At 41.4% G+C, this 11222-nt stretch overlaps 1 protein-coding gene across 1 annotated transcript in view; it reads right to left on the reverse strand.

Annotated features, from left to right (window-relative positions):
• CSMD1 (CUB and Sushi multiple domains 1) overlaps positions 1-11222 on the reverse strand; it is a 1519798-nt gene that overhangs the window by 271613 nt on the left and 1236963 nt on the right. The window contains 3 exon segments of the mRNA XM_012645868.1: positions 3159-3353; positions 4628-4954; positions 6160-6342. Of these exon segments, the coding sequence (XP_012501322.1) occupies positions 3159-3353; positions 4628-4954; positions 6160-6342 (705 nt within the window).

Below are 11222 nucleotides of genomic sequence, written 5' to 3' on the forward strand. Positions count from 1 at the left end.
ATATCTGTAACTTTCTTCTCTCTCAGTTCTTAGTTTCTGTTATCAGAATCATACAGAGGTTGTTTATTTTACTGGTGTTAACAAAGAACTCACTCTTGCTTTCAATTGTTTCTAACATTTGATTTTTATTAATATCGTATCCTAATTTATTTTCATTTTTTCTAACTTTTCAATCTTAGTATTAAATTCCTTTATTTTTGATATTTTTTTGTTCTACACTGGAGGCCTTTACGATAGGTGTTTTCCTAATAGCACCAATTTGGCTGTATCACATCATTTTTTAGTAGGAAGTGTTCTCTTTCTCATGGTTTACAAATACTGTAGGACTTAAGGCTTGGGTTTCTCTTTAATATACAATTACAGTGCACTTTTTGATTTATAGAGATTTGCTTGTGGTTCTGTTTTTATTATACACTTATACTTTAATGGGACTATTACAGAACGTGTGGCCTATACTTATTTTAATTTGTTAAGGTTCACTTTATGGTTAATTATGTAATCAATTTTTAACAAACATCTTTGAGAAAAACAACAAAATGAGCATTCTATAAGGAAGGTGAGGTTGTCCGTGCATCCCTCCAATCAGGTTTTGTGGTTTGTATTGCCCACTTTTTCACTGCCATGTGATTTTTTTCCTACTAGATCTGTTTGTTTCTGACAGTCAGTTTATTTTTCGTTTATCCGGCAGGGCACTGGCCAGGGGATCTAGCCGGACACGCTATCCCAGGACCCACCTTCTCTGAGACTCATCCGCACCCAGCGGTTGGGCTTCTCAGCACAGGTAAACCTTCAGAATCTTTCCCCACAAACTGTTCCTTTCTGTTGAGGGTTTTCTTTGCTAACGACCTACGGCTGGGTTTTGCTTTAATATCCCCAGAGGGGCTCTTCCTAACCGGGGAAGCATCGCCTGCTCACATTGTACGTGCTACCGCCCCCTTGGTCTGACTGTAGGCTCCTCACCTGCCACGTCAGTGCCCTGTGCTGAGGGGACACTCGCCCTGCAGCTCGTGACATCTGCAGCAGCCCAGCGTGGTAAAGAGCACGGGGCAGCTAGACTTGCGGCCGGAAGTCAAAGAGGCTAAATAAAGTAAAGCGCTCACTTTAAACTTCCTTCCGCTATTATTCATGCTTCCAAGTCGACCGCCTCACGCCTGGCCAGAGCAGTGTTTGCAAACACGACTATGCACTGTGATTAATTAGTGTTGGGCATCTGAGCACCCCATGTGTGTCTGTTTACTTATTTGTAAAGGATAAAAACCCATCCATTTATTAACATCTCATAAAATGTAAAACATAAAAATGTACATTTAAGATATTTGATGAAAATAGATAAAAATAAAAAATCTACCACTGTTTTCTTGCCCTTCAGTGGATCGATTTTGCCCCCAAGGGTGCAGCTCACATCCACCAAATCGTTTTAACCATTTATGAAAATGCGAAAACTGGAACACCTTTTTGAGCCTCACCAGACAGACAACGAACAGGACCTGATTGGAAACTTCTCCTCCCACCATGGCGAGGAAATGAACAGGTGGGGCCGGGGGCGGGGCCGGGAGGGGGGACATAACGCCCCCGCCAGGATGCTGGTTGTCACTGAGGAGTGTAATTCCAATCCCACCACGTGTGGATTCAGGCTCTGCTTAGACCACCTAGAGATCGCGGGCTTGGTGACGTTACATCACGTCCTTCTAGACAGGACAGTGATCCTCAACTGTAGGTTACATTTGACATATACTTCTTTTCTATTTATTTATTACAAATGAATTCATGTTGACCGAAGACCACTAGGAAAACAAAAATAAACCAGGGGGGGACAAAATACACATAACTATGATTAGCATTTTGGTGTGTAGCTTTCTTTCCATTTTAAATTATTATCATGAGATATGTATATATTTACATGTTTTCAAAAATGGTATGTTGCTACACATGTGTTGGTATCATCTGGTATTTTATATAATAACAATTTATGGGTCTCTGTGCTCCTGCAATCTTTGTTAACGATGCATGTGATCTTGTGCATAAATAAATCACTACTTATCTACAAAATTCTATGCCGTTTGAAGTTTAGATGTTTGCAGCTCTTCATTGTTATAAACAGTCCTGCAAAAGTTGTTCTTGAACGAACATCTTTTCATAGGTGCTTGAGTATTTCCTTATGGTATTGATCCAGAAATATAATTGATGGCTCGGAAGGCAAAAACATTTCTCACTCTTATTATAAGTTTTCACCTTAATGCTGTGATTTTAAATCCTCAATAGCATGACTGCGAAATACCAGTTTTTCCATAACCTTGTCAATAATATATCTTATCAACATGTTGAAATCCTTGACAATCAGATACACAAAATGGTATTTTACTTTTGTTTTTAAATTTGTATTTCTTTGATATTTATTAGAGGTAAGTTTAAAAAAAAAAAGATTTTCTTAGATCATTGCATCTGAACTACTCTGACAAGAAATGTGAGTATATACTCTAATTAAGCATTTTCAAAATGAGTAATAATTACAGGCAAATTATTTCTCCTTAATTTTTTTCCCTCTGGTTTCATTAGATTCGTCACCAGAACAGAAATATCAAGAAGAAAATTAGTTAGTATTTATGTCAGCTACAAAAAGAACAGGACAACAGTTAACTAAACCGCATTGCTGTGGGTTGAATTGTGTGCCCCTCCCCTCAATGTTCCTGATTCTCAGCACCCCAGACTGTGACTATTTGAAAATAGGGTCATCACAGATGTGGTCAGTTAGGATAAGGTCTCACTGGAATGGAGGTCCCTACACCAACGAGATTGCGTCCTCATAGGAAGGGGGGATTTAGACACAGAGGCAGACACACGCAGGGAGAACGGCATGAGAATAATACAAAGGCAGAGATTAGGGTGATTCTTCTGCAAACCACAGATGCCAAAGAGCGCCAGCAAATGCCACAGCTAGAGGACAGGTCTGGGACAGAGCCTCCCTCAGAGCCCTGAGAAGGAGCCCACCCCGCAACACTCGATCTCAAATTCCAGTCCCCAGAGCTGAGACTGTGCATTTCTGCTGTTTACGGTGCTGTGTGTGGCGCTTCGCTGGGGCGGCCCCAGCAACCTGACGCTGTCTGGAGACCGACCGGTGCGTGACATCAGAGAACACCCGGCCCACGCAGGGACTGTACCTTCGCAGCGGGGCACCGTGGAGCTCCAGACCACGTTCCCATCCTGGAGGATGCAGGTGATAGACTCGGACCCCTGGGTCTTGACAAAGCCATCGTCACAGTGGAAAGAAACCGAGCTCCCTAATAGAAACCTGTCACCAAAACGCCGTCCATTTATAGGGATGCCAGGATCGTGGCACTCATTTTGACCAAATGCTGAAAAGAAAAAAAAATAATAGTTAGAATAAAAATACTTGAATATCTAATTATATGTATTAAAAAAGAAGAAAACAGGACACACTTATAAAGCGATTATTGTCTCAAATTTCAGTTGTATCATTTGTAGACAAATACATTAAATAAATAGGATATTGGTATCTACTGAGAAACAGACAGAGAGCACATGAGTAAACAGACATGATTATCATTTATATAGCACTTTAGATATAACTGTCACTCCTATGCACTTGGAGAAGGAGAAAAGGGATAGAGGAGGAGGTGGAAAGTGTTTGGGTTCAGGATATACCTGGGTTAGAATCTTGACTTTTCCACTTATTATCTGACACTGGGCAGATACCTCCAATGACCTGAGCCTAGCTATCTTTATTTACACAGTGAGGAATAAGTCTATACCCCAAAATTCTGTGACACTAAATGAAATAATTACTGTCAAATTCTAGGAACAGGTCCTAAGAGAAGAAAGCAGTCAGCAAATGACATTCATATTAACCCTATTATCTTACTTTATTCCCTCTACCATGCGTTTAGGTAAATGATCTTACATAAAATCTGTTTTGCAAATGACAAACCTGAAGCAAGAAGTGGCTAGCTGTCACCAGAATTCACGAACTACACACATGAGCTGGTGTTCTAATTTCAGACTCCTCACCTCAAATGACTCAGTCCTCCATACTACACTGTTTGTCACATGGAGGACACATGAGCAGGTGGGTGGGTGACGGATAGATGGAGGGATGGATTGTTGGATGGATGGATGGAAGGAAGGATAAATGGAGGGATGGATTGTTGGATGGAAGGAAGGATGGATGGAGGGATGGATTGTTGGATGGATGGAGGGATGGAAGGGAGGATGGATTGAGGGATGGATTGTTGGATGGATGGAAAGATGGATGGAAGGATGGATTGTTGGATGGATGGAAGGATGGAAGGAAGGATAGATGGAGGGATGGATTGTTGGATGGATGGAGGGATGGAAGGAAGGATGGATGGAAGGATAGAAGGAAAGATGGATGGACAGATAGATCGTTGGCTAGATGGACAGATGGATAGAAAACCAGAGAGAGAGAGAGAAGTGAGACATCCAGCCCCTTACTATACAAGTGACCAAGATAGTAATCTAAATACAGTGATTTTTTTTGGCTATCAGGATAATGCTGTATAATTTTGCCATTCTCATTTTAATAATGATTATAAAACATCTGCAGCATCAGCTGGTAACCTCGGCGTGGTGCTCCTGTAGGCACACTTACTGGTGTAAGTGATGTTGAACCCTCTGCCGGTGGTGGAGTGGTCGGACTGAAATTCCAGGCGCACCACGTGCCCGCTGCTCGCTAGCTGGGAAGGCACTTCATTGCCAGAAAAGGTCCCAAGGACTGTTATATCCGAAATCCCATCGTCTTTGACTGCAAGAAAGTCAAACTGAGGCTCCACATCAAAGTCGTTAAAGATGAGGTGGATTCTACTTCCTGGCTCGGATATGATCAACCACACGCAGTTCATGTTGTTACCGTATTCCTCAGGGTAATTGGGTGACAGGATAATCCCGGATGCAGCCGTGAAGTTGAAGAAACATGAAACTGTGAAGACACGATATTTTCAAACAGTTTAGCACATATCCAAAGAACTGCCACCCAAAACTAGTTGCTAAGAACTTGGAAAGGCAACACATACCTGTAAATAACTAGGATGATCCAACTAGGTTGACATTAATAATTCTGGACCATAACGTTTTTTTCTTTCCCCCAAGTGTAAGTAGACTATTTCATTATCTCATAGAGCACAACCAGAACCTCCACACAATCAAGCACAGGCTTGGTTCTGAATGATCCTTTCAAGTTCACTGAGAACGAGTGCCAAATATTATAATTTCTAGCTACAACTTTCTGCCTTCGGAAGAGGAAATATTAATATGAAAAGGTATATGTCCGTGTCCTGGGAACAATTCAGTCTGCTCTTGCGTGATAACTTTTTAATTTACATTTTATATTTTCCTTTAAGTGCATTTTTCAAGTTATTTAAAGTTTCTATTAGTTACAGGGTAAAGATTAATAAATAAATAAATCTGGAAAAATCAGGCCATGTTCTACGGGGGTAATATAAAACGCTCTTGGAAAATTTAATTTTAAGGATGCGTACTTAAAAATCATGCACTATATATATATACACACATATATATTCTTTTTTGGAGGGAGCAACTGTCGGATTTATCTATAGGGTGTGGTTTTGATTATTATTCCACACAATTTCATATACATTTTCCAGCCGTGGCTATGTTTATTTACAAATATGGAATACCCCCTTTAAAATCAGCTATGAAGTCTGTTCTACTTGTAAAATACTATACTTATAAGGAAGCAGGAAGCTCTTCCGCTGAATTCCAAACCGATCCCACCGCCCCTGCTCGTACTGGCAGGAGACTCGTGTTTAAGTGTCATGCATCATTAAGTCCTAAAAACACGCCAGTGCTGTGCTGACGTCCGATCCTGTACGTACCATCATGAGCTTCTGATGGAAATAAAGGTACACGTTATGACCTTTCTAGTTGAAAATATGCAGCTACATTTTATCTGGCAGGCGTGATACAATTGTGAATTAATTTTAATTAGGTGAAGAAAGCAGGACCGTCGGTGTGTCACGGTGCCCCTGCGCGCTCCTGGTAAAAGCAGCCCTGCTGGGCTACTCCCAGCGCCGCCCTCCCCGCACAGACGCTCCGTGTCTTTCTCTCTTTCCCTGTGCGAGGCGGGTGCAGGGCAGGAAGGGCCAGTCGAGGCACGATACTCACAAACGCAGCTGGGCTTGTTGCCAGACCACTGATTGTTCTGCTGGCAGGTGATGACTCTCTCCCCCACCAACTCGAAGGCCGCCTGGCATTCAAAGGTGAGCGTGTCCCCGTGGAGAAAACTGCTGCCCGTCCGCTTCCCGTAGGCGGGGATGCCCGGATCCCCACATCCTCCCTTTTCAATTTCTGAAAATCGTAAAAACAATGAATCATTAAAAAAAATACACCACGGATATTCTTAAGGCCACGATTTAGAAAATGAACAAGTGGTTTCTTCCGGCTGCTCTAAACACTGTGTTTGCACATAGTTCCAAAAGGATACCCCTTTCATCTAACGTTTAATTACAAAAGCAGGAAAAAAACTACAATTTCAACTCTAGAGAAAGAAATTTAATTTATGTCTTTTAAGAGATACACACGGCTATACAAATACACTTACAACACAAATGTTGCAATTAATAGATGCATCTTTTTGGCACTTCTGGCCTTTTATCTGCAATTCCTACTACTAAAATGTAAACACCAGTTTTGTTCTAATCTATGTGCTTTTTACTATAAATAATACAAATAAGATTCTTCATTCCTTACTGAATATGTAAATCAATATAATCTCTTTGAATACTATTTCCCTTACATGAATGTTAAAACTCATTTACAAAAAAAAATAAATCATAGTTTGTTCTATAGATGAAAAGAAAATATGCAGCATCAAACCTCTTTTCATTAAAACATGATTGTAGTAAAATTTGCACACAACACCAAAACTGTATTCTAAACTTTGCTCTGTCTCAAATGTTAACTACACACAATGCATCAACTATGTTATTTATTCATTCAAAAAGTATTTTTTGAGAGCTACTCTCTGAGGTCAAGGGTCCAGTGGGTGACCAAGGCAAAGTTCTTGCACTCATGAGCCTTAAATTCTATGGAAGAAAATTTTAAAAAAATCAAAAATGAATGTGATTCAAATGATGATGGGTAACTGAAGCAACATAAAGGGGTGCGGAGGGGGACAGACAGATGGATGGAGGAGGAGACTGTGTAAGTGCCCAGGGGAACATGGAGAAACAGACACCAGCCCACCGAGCCCAGGGCCACAGGAGATGCACGGCAGCCGTGGCTTGGAGAGGAGGGGAGGCCTCCTGCTGGGCTTCCTGTCTGCTCAGCCGCGGAGGGAGGAAGGCCCTGCAGGGCTTTTGGATGAGACCTGGCCTCACCCCACCACAGATTTAAAAGATCTGTTGCCGATTTGCAATCACAAAGATGTGGAATCAACCCAAGTGCCCATGAATACGCAAGGGGATTAATGAATGTGGCGTATGTACACCACGGAGTACCATTCAGCCATAAACAAACGGCAAACCACGGTGTTCTCTCTCGTTGAGATGCTCGTCTTACCAAATTCATTCTACACGGAGTTGTAAAATTTCTGTTTGACATGTGAAATATACTAGGTGGCTACAGTCTCTGTCTCCATCAAGAGTTCGTTTAGACCTTTTTAAGTTATCACAAAATTGGTATATTTTATGATGTTCCATAGATAGGATGTGCCTTTAAGTTCTACCCGGGATTGTCACAGGATTGCAATTAATTAAGTGCTGCAGAAGCCACTTTGCTGTAGCTGTTCGGGAAATATTTCTTCAAAAGAGTTGAAAACATTTACATTTTAGAGATCTAAAGCTTTTTTCCTTTCATAGTATCAAACCAAACCTTTTATAGCCTAAGTAAGATATTCACGCAGCTTCTGTGTTTATTCTTATAAAAAGCAATGTGGTCAGAGCCCGCTTCCGCCTTCTGGCTGAGAGGAAAGTGTGTGAAAGCAACAGCCTCCTGTCCACGTGTCCGCACTGCAATTGCTCTCGGATTACTTTTCATTTCTTCTGGAGCTCTGACTCAGAAATCTGTAAAATAACGGATTTCCTTTCATCATCTGTGGAAAACAAGATTTCAGCACATGAAAGTCAATCCACCAGGCCCGTCCCGCAGAGACGGCGTCAGAGCATTCTCCCGCCGTGTGGACACGGCATGTTTCCGGCGTTACTGAAAACCGTCTGGACACGGCGTAATCGGGCCCCAGGAAACAGCGGATCGCTAGTACAGCAGCCCGTGCGCGCTGAAATCGTGTGTAATCAGCTTAATTACGGTGTGCTGGGACGTTCTGCTGCGTGCATGAAACACTGTATTTGCTTTTCGCACAAATGTGCTCTGCTCGACTACGACAGAAAGGAGATGCTTTTAAAAGTGTGGTCCACAGCTAAGCCACATCAGGAATTGCATCTGCCACGTTTTCCTTTGCCCGCTGTCACCCGGTTGTGACATTCCAGATCCTGTGAAGCCGGGATACACGTCACCACAGCAATGAGCTCCTCCTCCTGGATGCAGGATGGCAAAGTGAGTATAAACACAGACTCTAGAAAGAGAATCTATTTTAGATCAAGTCTCAGCAAGTCAATTATCATCTAAGTCTGCGGTCCCCAGCCCCCAAGCCACGGACAGGTACAGGTCAGTGGCCTGTTAGGACCTGGGCTACACAGCAGGAGAGGAGCGGCAGGTGAGCAAGAGAAGCTTCATCTGTATTCAGTTGCTCCCGTTGTTCGCATCAGCGCCTGAGCCCCGCCTCCTCTCAGATCAGCGGAGGCATTCGATTCTCACAGGAGCTCAACGCCTACTGTAAACTGCACATGGAGGGGTCTAGATTGCGGTTCCTTATGAGAATCTAATGCCTGATGATCTGAGGTGGAGCTGAGGCGGTGATGCTAGCGCTGGGGAGCGGCTGCAAATACAGATAATCGTTAGCAGAGAGGTTTGACTGCACAATAAATGCGATGCACTCGAATCTTATTGAAACCCTTACCCTCCTCCCCACCACCCCGGTCCATGGAAAAATTGTCTTCCATAAAAGCGGTCCCTAGTGCTGAAAAGGTTGGGGACCACTGATCCATGTGACTTTCTGCTAGTTGTGTTGAGTGTCTGTTTACCAGCTCGTGATAACAATGGTTCCTATCTCCTAGCAGATGCAATGCATGAAGATCAATGCAAAGTGCTTAGCATAGTGCCTGCTGTATACCAAGTTCAATCTGTTTGCTATTATTAATAGCACTATTGTTACTACTTTTATTTTTATTAGCAAGTCATTCATCTTGAGAATTGCCCAGCTAAGCCCATAAAATCTTTTGATAAGAGTCTTTAAAAGATGTAACCATGCTATGGCATTCCTTGAAAATCCTAGAACCCTGGTCCGATCATGAGAAAAACATCAGGCAGACGCCAGCTGAGAGACAGTCAACCCGCCCTCCTCAAAATTGTTGAGGTTGCGAAACCAAGGAAAGGCTGCAAAACGGGTATAAAATAATCTCGAGGGACCGACGGAGGCAAGGTGACTGATTGTAACGTGGATGCTGGATGGGAACCTGGGATGCAAAGAGGACATGAACCCAGAAAGCTACGAAATCTGAATGCAGTGTGACCTTCAGTTGACAATGCCTCAGTGTTGTGACAAACGCACCTGAGAACGTAAGATGCTAACAGGGAGACTGGGTGCGCGGTGGACAGAAACTCTCTACTATCTTGGCGACTTTTCTTTAAGTTTAAAACTAATTAAATTTTAAAGAAAAAGTTTATTTTTTAAAAAATACATAGTTTGTCTTTAATGTGCACCTATTTTTCTGGTTGAAAAATAGCCAAAGTCTACAATTTTGGGTCTCAATATCTTTGTCATATTTGCAGTGAATTCTTCTTGGCACAGGTTGCAGAGTAGTAAGATTTTGAACATTCTACTACTTTCAGCATTATGTATATAGATTAAAAAGGTTTTTTATAAATATCTAAAGATGTTATATCTTTACACAGAAATATAAAAAAATTGATAAGTAAAATTCTTCCCATGATTGAGAATAATCAATGATTAGTTTCTTGTTGTCTAGTTATCTAATAATCAGATTTTATATTACATTAAGGAGACTAATTCTGCCTATTTATGGTTTCTTTCTGTGCTGTGCATTATTAAAAAGACACTAAAACCTGTGTCTGTTTTTACTGTGGTGGTCATTTTATTACAATAATTGAAAACAATAAAACTGTATTTGGCTTGTTCTATGCTCATTTTCAGTGTGGGAAAATAAAAATTATACTTTTAAGATTTTATGATATTGGTTGGAAACTTTTTTTTTATTAAACTCATAATGCAAAGCATTAGAAAGCCAACTCTAGAGGAAAATGCATAGTCATAAAAAGTGTAAAGGCTGGTCTTTAGAGACTATACCCAGAACTAACTGACGAATCTCCGAAGGCAATGGCTGGATATTCCAAGGGGAGGGTCCCCTGGAGCCCACAGTTCCAGAGGGGGCCACATATACAACAGGCAGAGATAAAGGTATATTCAAATGCAACTAGAATTAATATATACAAGCCCAGGTTATTATTAAGAGAAGAGACACATTGTTCTCTACCCTCCCAAAATCTTTACTATAATTTTATTTACAAGAAACAAAGACCAGAGGAGTTCTCATGATGAAAATAACAATTTTGTAGACTCTAGTAGTATCAGTCCACTCAGGATAATATTTAACACCCTCTGCCCTAACTCCCCAAGATAAAAAGCCCCAGATTTCTAAATTATAGATTCTACATGTTTCTTAGCATGGTTTCTATCATCTGTATCCAATACGCTCTTCACATGAACACGTGATCAGTAAAACTGCCGGCCACTCCAGCCCTCACTGGTATGTTTTCTTTGAGCCTTTGTTTCACTTATTTTAGGTGTTGCTGCCTCTCTCCTCCAAAGGGCTGTGATTTCCTGCGGGGCTGGGCTCACGCTCGGCTGTTCGGTATTCCCCACGGCACGCAACAATTCCGGGACTGGTAAATGCTCAATAAATAATTTTCGGTTTGTTGATGGAGTGGGGAAAATGAGACATAGTTAAATTCGAAAGAAGAACCAGACATTTCCAGAAATTGTTTTTCCACTCAGTTTTCAGAAAATGTTTATTGAAAGAATCTTTTCAAAAATATGTGCACATCTGTAATTCTTCTAATTGTCTGTGTTAAACCACTTTAATTAAAAGTTT

This window comes from Propithecus coquereli, unplaced genomic scaffold (assembly GCF_000956105.1).
Source record: "Propithecus coquereli isolate 6110/MARCELLA unplaced genomic scaffold, Pcoq_1.0 Scaffold238, whole genome shotgun sequence".
NCBI classification, from domain to species: domain Eukaryota; kingdom Metazoa; phylum Chordata; class Mammalia; order Primates; family Indriidae; genus Propithecus; species Propithecus coquereli.